Raw genomic sequence first — 18,959 nt, forward strand, 5'->3', positions numbered from 1 at the left:
GGAGAGTGTCATTCAAATCTGTTTATTGACACACATGTAAATATAATACAGGTAGATTAAGACAAGACTGTGAAAAAAAAATCTGAAAGGAAAAAATTGCAATCATGGGGGAAAAAATGATTGAGTAGAACCGATGATGATCATTTCTCCAGTCAGGGAACCAGTCCTCACACCTTCATCCTCCTCATCATCTGTGGAGTAAAACAAAGCTGATTAAACTTAGGATCTCTGAAAGATTTCAATGAAAACATCAATATGATATTTTATTACAGCTGAGATTAGTGTGGCTAAACACACATGCAGACACCCTCTGAGTGGTTATGAAAAAAAAATTTCACCATGGTTATTATAGCTTTAGGTGACAACCAATAACCAGCCAGTGGGAAGAAACCAACCCCCAAAAACAAAAGCAAAATGACTTTCAATGAGCAGTGACCTGTTTAGATCTCCATTACAGATTCCACTTTTATGTTCTGAAAAGAAAAGTTTTCCTCAAGTTACTAAGAAGTGATAATAGAAGACAAATCATGTACCAATTAATACAGCAGGTCCAGACAATTATACTGTAATAATGAAAGAATAAATCAAGTGTTGCAATCATTTTTTGTTTGGAGCTGGTGTCCTCCAAAGAGAGATCTTTGTTGTCTGTTTCATAAACAGGGAAATGTAAACAGCAGGGAACTGCACATTTGTAAAACTATGCAACCGCTCCACAGAGGCATGGCCAAGCAAAGAAGAGCCAGCTATTTTATCTAGGACTCAGTTAAAAATGTGAATTTTAAGAACAAGACATTCTTGAGGACAGCGAAGTCCAAACTGTCAACAGAGGAGACTTGATTTGAAAGAGGTGTTATCTTGTGTTCTAACTTTTAACATCCATAACTTGGTAGAGAGCCTGCCCTAACACACATAATATCACCAACATATAACACAGCTGTGAATTCTCTATTGAAAAAACAAATGCTTACTATATCAGGGGTCATGTGACCTGAAAGACATTGGTTAACGCTCCTTGTGACAACAAACCGGCTTACATTTTCTAGCTCTGTCCTTTAGTCCATTTCAACATGGTAATGCCATTCAGAGAGGAAAAATGACTGCCAGAATTTTCCACTATGTCCAGTTGTCGTTTTGAATTAAGCTGTGAATTACCATGGCCTGAATGACTGAAAACCTACACGTAGCATAGTCAGCACAAAAGCACAAATCAGACAAAACATTTTAAAATCCTAAAAAAAAAGTTTTGCCAGTCTCTGAAACACTTAAAAATGACTTTTCTATGGCTCAGCACCAAAAACCTTACAAAGTGCTAATTGGATGAAACTGCTAATTCCTCAGTCTTGCAAATTCAAAAGCTAACTTTGACAAATGTCACCATGTGATGGTAGAGAAACCTACAAAACTGGAAACAACACTGGCTATTACATGCCTCACATGAAGTTTCTGACACAAAAGGAAAGTTAACTTTTGCTCTGTGAACATTTTAAATCTGTAAAAGGATCAAATAATAGAATACAACACCCACACAAGTGGCAGCTGTTTGCGCTAGTGCAGTCAACCTGCTGCCACTGTAAATGAGGCAGACATGCCTTTTCTATGACTACCTAAAAAAAGAATCCCCTAAGTCTGTCCTTGTATTCTTTGGATGTTTTTATCTTGTATGTACCTTGCGGGCACTCGAAGTCAGTCCAGGAGACTTTCCAGTCATGCTGTTTGCTCGAGGAGACTTCCTCAGTCCTTTAGCTGGCGCCTGCGGTGACTTCGAGCTTCCAAACCTGCCAGCTCGTCCAGCCATTGTAGGTGCAGTTCCTGAGGTAATGTTCTCCTGGTACCTGTGAGCAGATTTCTGTGCTGGAGATTTCTTAGAGTTTTTGCCAGGAGACTTTCGGGTGGAGCTGCGCAGTTTGTTCAGCCCTTTCTTTAGGTAGTTGCTGTTCTTTGGGGTGTTGTCGATAGTGAACATCATAGACTGCCTCCGGTCAGCCTAGTAAAAAGAATGAGGTGTTATTGTTGAAGAACGATTACAATACCTGACAGTTCAGTAGCAAACAACACCATTAACACTATTTTGTCACTGTTTGAAACTTACTGGGCTGAGAGCAGGGTGCAGCTGAGAGCTGGAGGGTCCAGTCACAACGTTTCTGTTTTTGGGAGTGAGAGGACGGGGGAAGCAGCTGGCCTTTACCTTTTTCTGCATTTAAAAAACAAAGGAAGAGAGAGATGGTAAAACAAAGAAACAAAACTCGTAAACAGGGTATTTCTGTGAATAACATTTGCTTTGGTTGATATTTTCATTAAATTTCTTACAGTCTAATAACTTCAAAGTGTATGCTACAGATTTGTGTTCTCCTGCAGAATTAACTTAATTTTTTATGATAGCAGTGATATTAAATGCTGGAAAACATTTAATCTCAGAAATTTCTTTGTAATTTAAGCCAAATTTAAGCTAAATATCTTACAACTAAATTCCATTTACAGGTGGATAAAAAAAGTTTATTCGAAAGGAAATAAATTGGCTCGTAAGAGTTTCATTCATGGTGGGTCAGACATTGTGCAGGTCACGATGCAGCACATATTCCAGTTAATTCCAATGCAAACCAACCTCAGGTGATGTTTGGTGAACAGTCAGCGTGGATGCAGATCGCTTTGAGCCTTTTGGGCTCCTCAGCTGAGATGAGCTGACAGCTTTTGATGAAAGCTGTCCTGGCATCAAAGAGAGACGGTTGGAATAAGTACTGGCTGCTGTACTCGAGCGTCCCGGTGCGAGAGAGTAACGATGTGAAGCCAGAGAGTCGTGCAGCTGGCCTGGTAACATCGACGCTCGCCGGATTGTATCAGATGGATCGCCCATGCGGAGTTCTTCATCTGTGAACCGGAAGCCACCACCAAAGCCGGCCACCTGACAGAGAGAGGAAATTAATCCCACCATCAGGAAAAACACAAAGGGAAGGAAGGCAAACAGAGTATTATACTCAAAACATCTTTTACAGTTAAAACACCTCCTGGTTCAGACTCAAAAGGTTAGAGGGATGGTTGAATATTTCATTATTCCGCAAAACATGTTTCAAAATGAACAGAAATGATTCAAGATTTTTATTCATGGGTGCCAAAGTAGTTTGCACTCAGGCCTTGTTTGACGACTGATTTAAAATATCTGAACTGTGTGACTGCAACTGCTTCTTTGTTTTTGTTTTTATTGTTTTTTTTTTTTAGTTGTCTCACTCCACCTACCTCAGACTCAACAGGGTAGCTGCTCTTGAGGTGAGGGAGACAGGCTTTGTTTCTGGCCTGCAGCTCAGCGATCCTCATCCAATCATCAGGTCCACTCTCCGGCTCGTTTTCCGCCCCCACACAGAATGTGCTCGTGGCTAAAGAACAGACCAACGATAAAAGGAGTCATTACAAACCTTTAGTCTCATTGTATTTCCTATCAGCAATCAACTGTTGCACTAAACAACTCTTTAGTGGAGCTTCCCCCTTTAAAAATTATCATTAAGTGAAGGAAATCTAGGGGTAAAATTGTAACTTATAGAGGAATCAACATGTTTTTTACCACTTTAACCCACAAAATAACTCTGATGCAGGCTTTAAGCATTTTCAAACCCAAGCATTGAATCGTGTCATTTGACGCCAAAACTATTTGAAAACATGTTACAGAGAGGGGAATGGAGGGTAGTGAAGCTGGCTTAGTTTGCAGCTGTAACACTAAATGCTTGCAATGTCAACTTATATAATAATAACAATAATAATAATAAACTTTATTTGTATAGCACTTTTAAAATCATTGGTTTACAAAGTGCTTTGACAGCAGGAACTTATCAACAAAATAACTGTTAAATAATTTCCTTGTGCATTTACAGCCCAATACATTCATTGACTTATTGAAAAAAAAGTCAACAGCTAGTGGAAATGACTGTTGGCTGCAGCTCCAGTTCCATAATACCATCATGCAGTGGTTTTAACTTACGCTGGGAATTGATTGTGCTCCTTCTGTACCCAGGTAGTCCGATAAGCTGGTCGCTGGCAGAGCCAGTCATCCTGGCAGGCGTGTCAAACAGCTCTGCAGACACGGGCCGAGCAGAGTTGGCGCTGGAGAGGTTTGGCTGGGAGCGAGTTGAAGCCAGACTAAAGAAAGACTCGTCACCATCACTGCCGCCTGGGGTCTTCTACAGATCAGCGTTAATACGACAAACGTTACGGTTCAGCTATGTCAATCTTTATCTACACAGCTTAATAATCAGAGCATAACACAGAGTGAAGTCTGTTGAAAACTCAGCCAACAATAACCTAGCAGAATATAACAAGACAGATACCATTTTGAGTTATCTATGAAGCCTTTTCAACAGTGAGTTCAGCTGTGAACATGCAAAAACATGCAACTAGTGTGCAAGTGAGTTTCCTCCACCTTGGTCATGGTGATGTTTATAACCTGCGTGGTCCTGCGACGTTTGACTGATGAAGTTGGGTTTTTACGTGATGAATCCATTTTGTTTGCTGTGTCCGTCCTATGGAATGAAATAAACACAGGAAGAATCAGATTTATATTTCTCTTCAAAGTATAAACATCTCATATAGATCTGGAGCTAGCTTGAAAAATCTAGCAGGAAGGGGGCTAAAATCCTTTCTTGAATACAGGTTTTAAGTCGATAAATGAAATCGCACTGCCTTTCAATCCTGATAGTGTATAAGAAACTGAATACATACATGTTAAAATAAGCTTCAACTGACCTGAATGAACACAGCTCAGAAAATTCAAAGACACTTGACTCTTATTTGTTTAATTTCAAACTGAAAACTACTTGTTCGCTAGACAGATAACTTGGTGTTGGCGTTTCCATGAACTATCATTTTAGTCCTTACAGTGTAACATACCTGTTGTTTATAGGTGTGAAGTAAAGGGTTTCCAGAGATTCAGCCTGTAGACCTCGACGTTTGGCTGCCAAGCGCTCTGAACTGCGGACAAGTGGGGTGCTTGATTCATCAGGCGCAGAAATTTTCCTGGAAAAATAAGCATTAAGTGTTGATAAACAAATATGTCACATCAAGAGTTAAAACTCTTTCCTTTATGGTTAACTCTTGTGAAAAGACATTAATCTGACTTTGTAGGTCCAAAATCACAAACCCTGGCAGATGAAAGCACCGGAAGTTGCTTAAAAAGTATCTTTGACTCTAGGTTTAGCAATTTGAGAAAAGACTACGTTGTGATGTAAAAGAAAAGGTTGATCACAACAATTATACATTTCAAAATTTTTCTGGTAATGATTTCAATACACCGCAGCTCTTCATACAAATCAAACTACTTGCCAGATACTATACTGAGATTTTCATGAGCCTAAATAGTTGTAAAGTCGAGATTTTGTTCAGAGATCTGTTTTACCTTGTGTTGTTTAAAGAGTCTTCCAAACTGCTCTGGTCCAGGCTGTCAGAGCTTAAGGCCCTCTTCACCTCTACTCTGTTAAGGGGACCACCGGGAACTTCCAAGTACATGGACTCTACAGCGCTTCTTTCATTTCCATGAATCTTGTCCTGTGCCCGCAGTTTACGATCAGCAAAGGCCAGCTAAAGGTGAACATAAAATACAGTGAGAATGATCCCAGTGACATGCATAAAAAAGTCAGAATCAGAATTTTCTTTTGCTGCAGTTGAGATGATCAGTGTTCTAATTGTGTGTTCATTTTCAGTACATTCGGTTATAACATTTAACAAATATAATATAATACTACCAACCTGTGCCTCTAAACTGGCCACCATGCTGCTCAGTTTCTTCTCATTGGTTTGGGCCTTCTCCAGATCCAGTTGAAGTATCTTATTTTCCATGGTAACAGCTTTTACCTCCCGCTCTCTGACTTCTAAAGAATTTTTCAGCTCAGCCACCTGACCTTGGCTTTCCTGGAGAAGCTGCTTCTTGCTGTTATAGCCACTGTATGCCTTCTCCATCTGTAAAGCAGTCGAACATTCAGAAAAAATCAATCACAGCAGCAAAAGAGGTGTTTTAAATTTGTTATCTGATGGTACGTTGAGCTCTTAATGCAGTGACAATGTATGTGGTCACACTAACCTGTGCTTTGTAGTGTTCTACGGCCTCTGATTTCGCTGAGAGCTGTCCCTGCAGATCTCTCTTCAGCATTTCGATTTCTCGCTCTTTCTCCACTTTCAATAGTTCCAGCTTCTGGTGTAGCGCTGATTCCAGTTTGCTGGAGGCAATGTTTTCTCTCTCCGTGGCTTGGATAGCTCGAGTGAGCCTCTCGTTTTCAAAGACTGAAGCTTCAAGTTGTTTCTCAAGTGCCTTCTGATCTTTTTCCAACTGGAAGACCTTTACCATGAGCCCTTCCTTCTCCTTAAAAGTTTCAACTTGCAGCTCCTGTGCAGCTTGGGATTCCGTTTTTAGTGAGACAAGCTGTTTCTGGAGGAGGTCTGTTTGCTGAGAGGACTCCCGCTGGGTTTCAGTTAACATCTGCTCTTTAGCCAGAAGCTTGTGAGAAATGTTTTCACACGCTTCTTTAAGATCCTGTATTTCACGCTGAAGGGAAACCGTCTGTATGGAACTCGCTTCCTTTATCTCAATCAGCAGCTTCTCACTGGCTTCGGATTCTTGCTTTGCCTTCAAGACCAAATTAGCTTGGGCAGCGACCTCCTCTTTTAGTGTGCTCAAATTTTGGTCTTTTTCAGCTAATAGTGCATTGACAGCAGAAAACTCTGCCTGTGTTATCTGGAGCTGCCGCTCTGCAGTGAGGAGGAGGCTCTCTCTCTCACTCTTTGATTCTTTAAGCTTCTGAATCTCTTCCTCGTGTGAAATAATCTGTCCTTGCAGAATTTCCACTTCTTTCACTCTCTCCTGTAGGCTTTGGAGGGCCTGCTTTTGTTGAGTATTTTCTTGTTGTTGCTGAGCCAGCAGTTCTTCTTTGAGTTGCGTTGCCTCCTCGGCCTTGCTCAGAGAGGAACCCAGAGTTTCTACCTGTGTCTGTAAAAGTGTGATCTCCTGATGTAGTGAAGCCGACTGCTCAGAGCTCTCAGTCTTCAGCTGTATTACCTGATCCTCTTTGGTTTGAATCTCCTCTTTTATCTTTCTCACTTCTTCGTTTTTAACCAAAAGAAGCTCCTTCTGATGGGCACTCTCTTCCTCTTGTTTAGTAATCACAGACTGCTGAGTATTAACCCGCTCCTCAGCCTTAGTGAGGGACTCTTGCATATTAGAAAGCTGGTTCTTCAGACATTGTAGCTCTTGCTGTTGCATGTCTGAAAGTTTGAAGCCCTCTTGTTTAATAGCAACAAGCTGGTCCTCTTTAGCCTTGATCTGCTCCCTGAGGCTTCTCATGTCTTCTTCAGTGGTTGTCAACATGTTTTCAAATTTGCTCTTCTCTTCAGAGATCTCTACGTCTTTCTGGGTTAGCAGATTTTCCATTGTCTGTACCTGTTCTTCGGCTGTTTTTAAAGACTCGTGCAAATTTTGTACTTGGTCTCTCAGGGTTTGGATTTCATTGTGTAGTTTCTGTGACTCATTGCAACTTTCAGTCCTCAGGGAGTCCATCTCAGACTTTTTAGCTTGAATCTCTGTTCTCAGCTGACTAACCTCCTCCTCCAGCAAAGCAGACTGCTTTTTAAGTGCCTCAATCTGCAAAGTGCTCTCTTGCTCCTGTTTTGCCATCATAACATCTTTAGCCTGAGCCTGGTCCTTGGCAAGCTCCAGAGAACTGCTAACAGATTTTATCTGCTGATTCAGAATTTCAATCTCTTGCTGCAGAGCTCCATGATGTGTTTGAGACTCAGTTTTAAGCAGAGCTGATTCCACCTCCTTTGCAAGGATCTCTGCTTTTAGCTTGTCCACCTCCTCCTGGGATGTCATTATCTGCATCTTGAGTGTCTCCATCTCCCTGGCGTTCTGCTGTTGCTGTTCAGAAAACTGATTTTCCTTGGACTGTAATTTCTCCTCGGCTTCCTTCAGAGAGGAACTAAGATTCTCTGTCTGAGTCTTCAGATCTTGGATCTCTTGATTCAGTAGCTCCTTCTGCTCTGAGCTGCTAGTTTTCAGCTGCATCATCAGATCCTCTTTAGCCGCTATCTCCAGTTTGATCTTCCTCACCTCTTCCTCAGAAGCAGAGAGAAGCACCTTCTGATGTACACTCTCTTCCTCCCGTTTGGAAATCACAGCCAGCTGAGCCTGAACTCGTCCCTCAGCATTTGAGAGGCACTCGGTCATATCTGCTACTTGCTGTTTTAGATTTTGTATCTCTTCCTTCAGCATGTCTGATTGTTTAGAGCTGTCTTGTTTGAGTGTGACAAGCTGGTCCGTTTTTGTCTGTATTTGCTCCCTAAGCCCTCTCATTTCCTCCTCAGTTGTCGTCATCATGGTTTCAAATTTTCTCTTCTCCTGAGAAATCTCTGCTTCCTTCTCGGTCAACACATTTTCTTTAGCTTGTAACTTTTCCGTTGTGGTAGTCAGCGATTCAGTCAAAATTTGTACCTGATCCCTCAAAGTTCGGATCTCATTTTGAAGTCCTTCAGAGTGTGCAGAAGACTCAGTCTTTTGCAGAATGAACTGCTGCTCTCTTTCAAGAATCTCTGTCTCCAGCCTTTTCACCTCACCCTGGGATGCTGCCACCTGTATTTTGAGCTCTTTAATATCCTGGGTGCTTTGCAGTTGATGTTCAGCAAACAGATTTTCTTTGGACTGTAAATCCTCCTCAGCTTTTTTCAAAGATGAGCGAAGATTTTCAACCTGTTTGTCCAAATCTTGGATGTCCTGATGTAATAACTCTGACTGCTCTGAGTTTTGTTTTTTCAACATGTTCATTTGTTCCTCTTTAACTTGGATCTCCTTGTTCATTTTCTGCACCCTTTCTTCAGAAGCAGAAAGCTGTTGCTGCAGCAGCTCCTTTTGGTGTGAACTCTCCTGCGCTTGCTTTGTGAGCATAGCTTCTTGAGCCTGAATCTGTTCTTCTGCCTTCTTGAGTGAATCATTCAGACTATCTAGTTGTCCTTTCAGACCTTTTATCTCTTGTTCCAATAATTCAGACTGTTGTGAGCTGTCTTTCTTCAGAGTAACAAGCTGCTCATTTTTTATCTGAATCTCTTGGTTTAACCTCTGAACGTCCTCTTCACAGGTAGCAATCTGCTGATGGAGTTCCTCTCTCTGTTGGACGTTCTCTTCTTTGGTTTTAGCCAGGAGGTCTTGCTTATGTTGGATTTCCTGCTCAGCCTGTCTGAGAGCAAAGTTTAGTTCATCCATTTTAACTGTCAATGTCTGGATTGTCTGTTGAAGGGCTTCTTGCTCATTTGACTTTTCCAGAAGTAAATTAGCAAGCATTTCCTCTTTGGCGTGGATTTCATCTTTGTTCTTCTTGGTTTCATCCATAAGGAGGTCAACTTCTCCCCTGAGACTGCTTATATGTTGCTCTTTATCAGCCAAGAGGGAACTTGTGGTAGATAACGTTTTCTCAAGATCTTTAACCTTTTGTTCTGTTTGCTGCAGGAGGTCTTCCTTCTCTTTCTTTATTTCCTTTAGTTTTTCAACTTCTTCCTCACATGTAGCAATGTGTTGCTGCAGTCTGGCCATTTGCTCGTTTTTTTGCAGCTCCGTTTGCTCAAGCTGAAGCTTGAGCTGCTGGATCTCTTCCTGGAGGGTGGCTCTCTGCTCTGCAACCTCCTTTTGTAACTTCTCTAAAATGCCATCCTTTGCCAGAATAATTTCTTCAGTATAAGACTGTTGTTGCTTTAAAAGATCCTTTTGTTGAGTCATTTCTTGCTGATAATCTGCCAGCTGCTGCTCTTTGGCCTGGATCTCCACCTCTGCCTTTTTCAGGGAGCCAACAGTGCTCTCAAGCTCATTTTTCAAACTGTTTATTTCAGCCTCAAACTTTGCTGTCTAATAACAAAAAGAAAATACATGAGCAACCATCTGTTCTAAAGTTGTTGTATTAATCTCAAGAATATTTCTTGGAATATATTGTAAACTTTACCTCAATCACTGGCCCCATGTTCTCTCCAACTTCCTCCTTAGTGGCTTTACTTATTTCGTCTTCCAAACAGGAAATTTTCCCCTGAAGGATCTGAATTTGTTCAGTCAGCAGCTCCTAAGAAATGAGGATTATACGTTAAAGGCCCATTGTTGTGGATAAAAACCAAAATTGCAAATGAACTCCAACTTTAACTCCTATTCTGAGGTCATATCTACCTTTTGAGCAGTGGCTTGGTTGAGCTCAGATTCCAAGAGTCCTGTTTTGTTTTTCCATTCCTCCTGAGCGGATGCATGGGTTTCTGTCAGCTGTCCAACTTCTGCCTCAAAGATAGCTAGCTGTGAGCAGACTGCCCTCATCTGTGTGAATAATAAAATAAAGCCTTACATTATGAAATTAGGAAGGAAGATTTGTTCCAACATAAACACGTTACACATGGCTAGCTGCTAATGAACTTTTAAGGACACAGTAATTTCACATAACTGTTTTTAACTGCTAATCCCCTAATGGGTTAGAAGACAAACATTCAACTAAAGAGCTGGAAACTTTTTGATTATACTACTGTTGTTACCTGGGAGGACAGCACACCATTTTCTTCAGTCAGCTCATCCACTTTATGCTCCATAAGTGAAGAGTTACTCCTGAAGTCTTTGTTTTCCTTCAATATCTCATTAAGACGCATCTGTAGCCTAAGACAGCAGAAAGAAAGTCATCTTATATCCTGTCTATATCCAGTTCTTATAATTTTTGTAAGGTTGCATGGCTTTCTTCTAAACCAAAAAATGATATTTATTATATTTTTGTCAAACATGCTACGTACACACCAGTTTCTAATTTTAAGCTACATTCGAAAGGCAAAAAATGTTATGTAAATATATCACAGCCTGTATGCAAAGGAAGGTTCGCACAGGACTGCTGCCCTGTCTAACACACAGCAGACACACAAGTGGAAGGTATGGTAATCTTTTGTGAATGATGTAGAGCTATGAGTAGGGACATGAAATTGGGTAAATTTGAAGGACTGCTGTAACTTGTTTTGGATTTGGATTGTAAATCAGTGTACAAATCATTTTTACTCTTTCCCTGCTGTTAACGTTGATCTATCGTTACATTTTTATCAATACAGCGCATTAAGTTATATGTACATGTATCTCACTTGGAAGAATGTGAGAATGGGCACCTGTCTGTTAGTGGGGAAATATTTATCTATGTGTCTTAAACTCTGAGTCTGTGTTATTAGTAACTGTTGTGGGAAAGTGTTAAAGGGAGCTGAATTGAAGGAGGGGTTGAGTTCTCTCCAGTGTCTAGGGCTGGTGAGGCGAGATAGGGTAGATGTGCCTGTTAGTGGCTCTTCACTTAGAGTGATTTTGCCTGAGCACCGTTTCTTAGGCCCCGTTTACATGACAACGTTTCATCTGAAAACACTAGTACGCAGTAAAAAAAATCCGCGTTTACACGGAAACGCTCATGGACTGAAAACGCTGTAGTAAGCACGCCAGGCCTGTAGGTGGTGCTATAACTGTCATGTCCAGAAGCCGCTTTTGGGAGATCTCCACCGAAGTACAGTTGAGTCTGTCGTCTGGTGTATTGTATACAATACTAAGTTAAAAAGTGGAGCAAAAGATGCACATTTTGTTTAAAGACAGTCAGCAGATTCAGCAGATTGAGCAGCACAAGCACAACACTGTAGTTCACGGCGATCGTAACAACGGTACTCCTGTCCTGTTGTATGCACGCGCACGAGGTAGAGTGTGACGTCAGCGTTTCCACTGGAAACGCCAGCTTACTGTTTACACGGCAATGGTGTCGGCAGGGTTTCAGAAAAATCCCACTCTGGGGGCCGTTTTCAAAAGTTTGCATTTTAGGTCGGCTGAAACGCCGTTTCCTTGTAAACGCAAGGCTGAAACGCAACAAAACTTTTGCGTTTCACCCTAAAACCGTTGTCGTGTAAACGGCCCCTTAATCAAGACAAATATTCTTGCTACAAAGTGGTCCAGAATTTATGTCAGAGCAATCAAAGTAAACAAATACAATGTCTTTTGCTAATAAATTCTTTCTCTGTTCTGCATTAAAAAAATACGCCAAACTAAGTTTTAAAAATCATCACAACTTCTTTATCCTTGTTTTGGGTACTTACATGTTGTTCTTGGTCTCAAGTTCATTGATTTGATCCCCGATCGCTTGTTCCTGATCTCCCTGGTTTTCCTTTAGTTTATCTAGACGGTACTGCAACTGGTTGATCTGGGACTCTACAGAAAACAAAACAGAGAAGTTCATTACAAAAGACAAATGGGACAGATATGTGCATTTTTTCACTGTGGAACACTTCATATTTGTTTCTTTAAGGTGTATAAAAATGATGCAGAACTGAAGAACTAAACAAGCTTCACCCTTTTTCTTTTACCCATAACTATAATGATTCCTTTTTTATCAAGACACAAACACTAAAGTACTCCACCTCTCTGAGCAATGAGTGCAAGCTTGCTGGCCAGCTCCCTCTCCAACCCATCTCTGTAGTCTCTCTCCTTGATCATCTGTCGTTGGACTTTCCTGAGTTGAAATTTGGGTGTGTTCATGATATCCTGCAGGGGAGACTTGCTACAGGGGAAAGACAATTGAAATCAGAAAAGACAAAGGATTAGAAACAAATCCAACAAAAACCATCAATAACCTTAAAATAATGCAAGGAATGACTCTCATGTAAAGCATCTTAAAGTTTTATAACACAACAGCATACAAGGATAGACATATATAAGGAAAAAATAATGTATAAAAGCAGACAACCATCCCTTGTCATTTGTTAACACCTTTGAAGATAATATTTGCTAAAATAATATTTTTTAGATAATCTTTGTCCAGCAAGTCACTGACTGTTTGAATTTATACCAACACTTGTCCAGATATTGCTATATTCAGACATCACTAAGCCCCAAGATTTTTACTTGAACAAGTACCTGACCGAGGAGGAAGCCACAGTGTGCATGTCCAAAAACTGGATTTTCTGTTTGCGGGAGAAGACGGGGGACTCATCGTCTGACAGGGACAAAGTAGATGACACACTGGAGGTAGAGGTGGTTGGAGATAGCGTAAATACTTCCCGAGACACAGACAAATCTGAAATATAAGAAGAGTGACTCTTAGAGGAACTGAAGATAATAACTCTCCTTAAACAGAGCAACCGCTGATTATTAATATGACATATCACTGGTAAAAAGATTTTATAAATTTGTGACTTACGTCTTCTTGCCAAATAGGCATCAAGTCCAGTGCTCAGATAAACATAGCCCTCACTCTCCATCACATAAGATGCAGTAAGGTTTGCTATCTCTCGCTAACAGAAAAAAGTAAGCAAATACAAACATCAGTACAAAACTAGAGAAGTTGCATTTCCTTGCAGCAAATGCGTTGAAATGCTGAAGCTGGAAAAGTTTGAATAAAAGTGGAAAAAACTGAAAATGTAAAATAAAGGAAAAAAAAATGTTAAGAGAAATGAGGAAAAGACAATGAGTGGATAAAGAAAGTGGATACAGTGGAAATGTAAATCAGCCTACAAAAGTTAAAATAATTAAATAAAAAGAGAGAGAAACCAAACAGTGAAATCTCAAAAATGTAGAAGAAAGCAGAAATTAATGATTAATGTGTAAATGAGATGAGGAGAATAGGACCAGTTTAATGTGTGAACAGAGTCTCGAGTCAAAGTCTGCAAAAGGTAGAAGCAGTTGAAGTTGAAGGAGTAGCAGCCTTTTTTGTTTGATTTGAGTCAAGTTTGAGAATTTTATGGCAGGTTAATCGGCAGTTTTTTTCAGTAGCAGCAGCTGCTTCTCTCAGTCAAATTGAAAACATTCCGCCCTCTGAGAGCAGGAGGAGAGGTGAAAAGAGTGAAAAGTTTGTGTCGCTTATACAGTGAAATCTCAAAAACAGTTGAAGATATTAAAAAAGTTATTACAGATATCAATAGTGGAAAGATCAGTGAACATTTTAAAGCAAAAATGAAGTCTGTAAGTGGGAGTAAGCTGAAGTTAGAGCTTGTTGAAGTTGAAGCAGATTTTAGTCAGAGGAGCTGAAATTTCCCATCTGTTTAACATAGAGAAATTTTTTTGGAAAAAGCTGAATAAATCAAAAAGTTTAATAGTTAGAAAAGTGAAAAGATATAGCACACTATTCCTAAACAAGCTGAATAGTTTAAAAGTTGAACGGTGAAAATCGGACAAAATTTGAAGGCTGTGAAAAGAGCCAAAAAACGTACGGAAGAATAAGAAGAAGAAGAAGAAGAAGTGGAATAAAGTCACAGGATAACAATATGTTGAAATGCTGAGTCAGCATTTCAACATAATTAAACAGTAATAAGAGACATGCAACAATGATAGAAATGTGATCCATAACATTGGGGGACAAGAGAATCCACAAAGCAGTTCATAGTTACCTCTACATCACAGTCCAATGTGCTGAGAGTGCATCGGTCATTCATTACATCGTGGTACACCAGCAACAAAAGCACCTGGTGGTACCAAAAGGAAGATTTAAAACAGATCTGTGTAAAAGTTTGAGGTTTTTAAAACTATTTCCTTCTTTGCCTTTTACCTTTGCAATTTCTACAGAAAAGTTGACTCCATCTCTTATGTTGTTCCAGGATAATGAAGTACCATTGGATGGCCTAAATCTGCAATCCCCTGATGGGCAACACAAATAAAGAGAAGTGAGTTTTAAAACACTGCAGCATTGAACACATGCAGTCACAACTTTTAAAGCACATTCACATAAAGCTATTATTGATTAGATTTAAAAAAAAAAAAAAAAAAAAAAAACTTAACATTTACTGGCATCTTGACAGTTGCAACAGGACACACCCAACAGCAGTGTAGGTGTGGCAAAAGGTGCAACACATATGTAAGTCAGAGAAACAAATCCCACAGAGGCATTCAAGTTAAAATAATAGTAATTTCAGTAAGCAGTGTTCAGAGTGGAGCAAAGTGTTCTTCTGAGCTAAAGGACTGTAAGTAGCACAGTGGGAAGATCTGACAGGGTTCCATTTTCCAGTTATGAAATACAAAAATGTAACATTCTTCAATTAATCCTCCATTGAGCCCAAAATAAAATCATACAAAAACACAAAAAAACAAAGCTTAAGCTTCTTTTAGCAGAGCAAAAACTTACTTTCTATAAAGTTTGCAACAACTTGTAAGGGCTCCTCAACAGAACCGCTTAGGTTGGAGTTGGATTCCTTCTTCCTGAGATAACACAAACAAGAATAGATTAGAGAGAGGTGGGTATCTCCATAAATTCATGTATGAGCGGGTTCGGTTGCTGGAAACTCAATGTCCTTCTCCTGTCAACAAGGGCCAAACCTGCTGTACTTACAGCATATGGACAACTTTCAGCAAGACTGATCCATCTTGTAAATCCTCGATCATTAGTTCCTTGTTCGACAGATTAAGGCTGTTAACCTGCAGACAAATACAGCATTGTTTAAAATTAGAAAAATGGACCAGAAATCATTTAAGTATTGCTAAAATTAGCTTAACGAAACTTCAGTTGGAACTTAATTGGCTTACCCAGCCGAGGAGAGCCTTAACGCCCAAGTTTATAATCATTTTGGCTGACCCTTTATCTCAAAGGGATTTCAACCTGGAAAAGTAAAACAAGGTGTGAGAATAGAAGCCAACAGCAAGAGCAGAACGAGGTCAAGCTAACGAGTGACCACAACCTACTAAAACTACCCCTTAACGTCGACATATTTGATCTACAACCACCTGTGGAAATTAAGAATTACATTATAAACCTCCGACCCAACATTATTCTCAATTTGCTAACAGACTTGTCGCCCGAGTGAACAAATCTACACGAATGCAGTTTTAAACTGTACTATCAGTTAACAGCTATTATATTGTTTACGCCAACACGAACTGTCCGTTAAATAGGTGAGTGCCTTTCTTTACTCGATTAGCTATGAAACACAATGCTCCCAAGCACTGACTCACCGTAAAAGCTTTGTAAGACTTAGTCCAGTTTTCCTGTACAGTAAAACTCGTTTTCGTATGAGAAGCGCAGCTCCTTCGACTATGTATGCCCGTGTTCGCTAAGAAATAAACAGTCCCATGCCACCGCACCAGACGAAATTCAAAAGAGATGCAGTGGATTGAACCAGCCAATCCGTTTGCACGTATCGGCGCGTCTCAAAAGGGATGAAAATGATTGGTTAAGAAGCCGGAAATGAAATATGCGTACATCGGATGCAAAAAGAGGAGGTCCCAGTGATTTCAAAATGCATTCGTGTTTGAACTATTACTGGTTTAGAGCTTATTATAATTACCATATGTTTCATATAGAATTCTTGGTCTTATACTTCATGTCTACAATGATACCGTGATATCATAACTATTTCACAATACAGTCATGGATACAGTCGCAATTAAACTACAAGTCCCATCTACAGGGTCCCATCACGTGCCGTTACCTTGGAAACGATTTGTTAGATGGTAGGTGTTTTATTTTTATCAAGAGTGTTTAGGATCAAGAAACGGATGTTTGAGTTAACACTAGCTAACAAGCCTGTTTTTATATTAGTTTCCTTATACTTGTTTGATGCTTGCACCAGGGGAAAAGTATATTGAAGCGTACGTTAAAGCGGGTCACAATGGACAAATAAATAAAATATGGAAAGTGTATTTGGAAACACAAGACAGTTTTATGGGTAAGTTATTCTTTCATGAACTTTGGGTGATATTATTGTCATTACATTTTATTCCATTACGTTCTTAGTTATATGTTAATGTAGACACTTTCTTCACTGGCAGTGTTATTGTTTATAAATAACAATAAGTTATCTATAAATAAACGATCATGCTTGTCTGCTACAGGTAGTACTATGTATGGACCTCCGGTGGATTTATCTTTCAAAAACATCACCAATTTGGCAGGTATTCAACTTGTTCTCCATTACATTTCATCCAGGCTTGATACTCTACTTACAAATCATAAATCTGATGGTTATTTGGACTAACTGTACTTTCCAAAATGTGTACATTTCTCAATATTCAGTGTGCTTGCAGTAGTCCATTTAACTAATCGACAAGCACACCTTATAAAGATATTTTCAATGCATGCAGTTCTGGTTATCCTCTGCATAGGGGCTATAGATACTTTTCTGCCAAGAAAAGAAATGTTTTACATATGAATTTATATTCAACCTTCTCAAAGTTCATTTTTTAAGTCCCTCATATTTTCTTGGGCAAAGTGTAATTAAGAAATTCACTACTGCATAAAATTGAATCACTTTCAAAGTGTAATCACCTCTGTGTTACTTTTCAGACACATGGGCAGAGGAACCAAACAGGGGTCTGCGGCCTATAAAGAGAAGCCCTGAGATGAAATACGAAAGCCGCTCTCTCCGTCTGAGTTACAACATCATTAATGATCTTCATGACCTCCAGATGACTGTCACTCACTTCCTGGCTGAGCCATCACAGCTTGCCTGGCTGGACCTCTCCTTCAATAGAATCTTGCACATCACTCATGTGAGCATCATCCCTCCATAGCTTACAAATTGTCTTTACTTTTTACAGTCACAGGATGCCTGCAATTTATATGTGTGCTCATGTTCCAGGTTTTGTGTGAGCTGCAAGAGCTGCGTGTGTTGTATCTGCACTGCAACAGCATTTCTGTTCTGTCTGAGGTAGACAGGCTGGGGGTGCTCCCGCATCTGCACACAATCACTCTGCATGGGAATGCAATAGAAACCAACAAGACTTACAGGTGTGGTGTTAAAAGACAGCTTTAATCACAGTAATTTAAGCTGTGATATGTTTGTATTTTTGATACTGGTCTTTGTTGTGTTGGTCTTTGTAAAAGCTGAAACCAATAAGCTGAATGGAATTAACATTCCAATAGTAGGTACTCTGTATTATTCTAAGACAGCAGGGAATTTGAGGGGTACAAAACAAGAGACTTAACACATTGTCAGCACCTCAAAGAGCCACCCATTTCCCATACTCGGAGGGCGGGTTTAATCTCATGCTGCAAGAGTGACCCGACATTGAGAGTGTCTCGGGTAGGTATGAATACTTGGCAAGCTTGGAGCTGGATAACACCGCAACAGGTGCTAAAATGTTGCACAAGTTCATGTTTCATATCCTTGTCTGCATAGCAACACCAGTCGCAAATGTGGAGGAAAACAACCTCACATACACACACACTGCAGGACAAGATCCATGTGAACTTTTAATCTAATTAATTGTTTTATTTTTGACATTTTGTTTCTTGAGTAGTATCACAATTTTAAGTCAACTTGTAGCTGTAAGTACAGGATATGGGCCACGAGAATGATCAATTTTTATGCAACATTTGTGCACACTGAAATATTTTTTTTCTACATCTAGGAATCATGTGATTTCTGCTCTTCCGGGATTAAAAACAATGGACTTCAGTGCTGTGACACGCCAGGAGCGAGAGCTGGCAAAAATTTGGCATGACAACAAGAGCCGCACCAGGGGCAGAAAGGAGACCGTCCAATGACAGCAAGCTGGTTGGAGCCACAGTTACCCAAATGCTCTCTGCACCATATCAGTTCCTGCAGATCAGAGTTGAATGTGCTTGCCCATGTGCATGTGGTGAATTCATCAGTTATTATAAATGTGATTTTGCTTCAGTTGATCTAAAATGGAATAATGTTGATGATTTGTTCTTAAATAAGTCACGAGCAGGCTTTGAAATGAAACATGGGTCACTAAAGAATTGTGATAAAATTTCTCTAAATTTCTTTACTGATTTCATCTTAAGATGGTTTTTAGATGTAAAAACTTTGTTAATTGTCAGATCAACAATTAATTTGATTACTGTCTATTTCTGAACATGTGTATGAACTGGCAAGACACAACCGCTTATGTTGAAAATCTTTAATGAAGAAATTAAACCAAATAACAAACAAAAAATAAACTCAAAACCTTAAAATTTTTTGGTACTAGCCTAAGATATTACAAACATACTTCAGGTAGTATTACACATCAGAGA

General features: G+C 39.8%; 2 protein-coding genes across 6 annotated transcripts; one reads left to right on the forward strand and one right to left on the reverse strand.

The window, feature by feature from the left end:
* Positions 1-35: 35 nt before the first annotated feature.
* On the reverse strand, positions 36-16,063 carry LOC141797696 (uncharacterized). 3 transcript variants are annotated; one of them, XM_074679326.1, is made up of 25 exons: positions 15,932-16,063; positions 15,506-15,578; positions 15,312-15,397; positions 15,108-15,181; positions 14,535-14,623; positions 14,377-14,451; positions 13,191-13,284; positions 12,908-13,067; positions 12,412-12,551; positions 12,091-12,202; positions 10,525-10,642; positions 10,172-10,312; positions 9,957-10,070; positions 6,059-9,862; positions 5,728-5,937; positions 5,378-5,559; positions 4,873-4,998; positions 4,430-4,505; positions 3,968-4,166; positions 3,232-3,368; positions 2,603-2,899; positions 2,090-2,191; positions 1,667-1,984; positions 437-473; positions 36-191 (listed from the first exon to the last, which is right to left on the reverse strand). In XM_074679326.1, the coding sequence occupies exons 2-24, from the start codon at positions 15,542-15,544 to the stop codon at positions 441-443; spliced, it is 6,726 nt and encodes a 2,241-aa protein (XP_074535427.1). In that variant the 5' UTR covers positions 15,545-15,578; positions 15,932-16,063; the 3' UTR covers positions 36-191; positions 437-440. The 3 variants fall into 3 exon arrangements, with proteins under 3 accessions (XP_074535427.1, XP_074535425.1, XP_074535426.1); XM_074679324.1 differs by having other exon boundaries at positions 4,406-4,505; XM_074679325.1 differs by lacking the exon at positions 437-473 and having other exon boundaries at positions 4,406-4,505.
* Positions 16,064-16,249: 186 nt separating this feature from the next.
* lrrc51 (leucine rich repeat containing 51) lies at positions 16,250-18,836 on the forward strand. Of its 3 annotated transcripts, none has more exons than XM_074680301.1 (5): positions 16,250-16,429; positions 16,811-16,870; positions 17,262-17,467; positions 17,557-17,705; positions 18,329-18,836. In XM_074680301.1, exons 2-5 carry the CDS (start codon positions 16,819-16,821, stop codon positions 18,462-18,464), a joined length of 543 nt encoding a protein of 180 aa, XP_074536402.1. In that variant the 5' UTR covers positions 16,250-16,429; positions 16,811-16,818; the 3' UTR covers positions 18,465-18,836. The 3 variants fall into 3 exon arrangements, with proteins under 3 accessions (XP_074536402.1, XP_074536400.1, XP_074536401.1); XM_074680299.1 differs by lacking the exon at positions 16,250-16,429 and adding an exon at positions 16,440-16,644; XM_074680300.1 differs by lacking the exons at positions 16,250-16,429; positions 16,811-16,870 and adding an exon at positions 16,440-16,644.
* The last annotated feature ends 123 nt before the right edge of the window (positions 18,837-18,959 follow it).

Source organism: Halichoeres trimaculatus, unplaced genomic scaffold, assembly GCF_033239565.1.
Source record: "Halichoeres trimaculatus isolate MK-OKI-2021-1 unplaced genomic scaffold, fHalTri1.1 fHalTri1_scaffold_9, whole genome shotgun sequence".
NCBI lineage: Eukaryota > Metazoa > Chordata > Actinopteri > Labriformes > Labridae > Halichoeres > Halichoeres trimaculatus.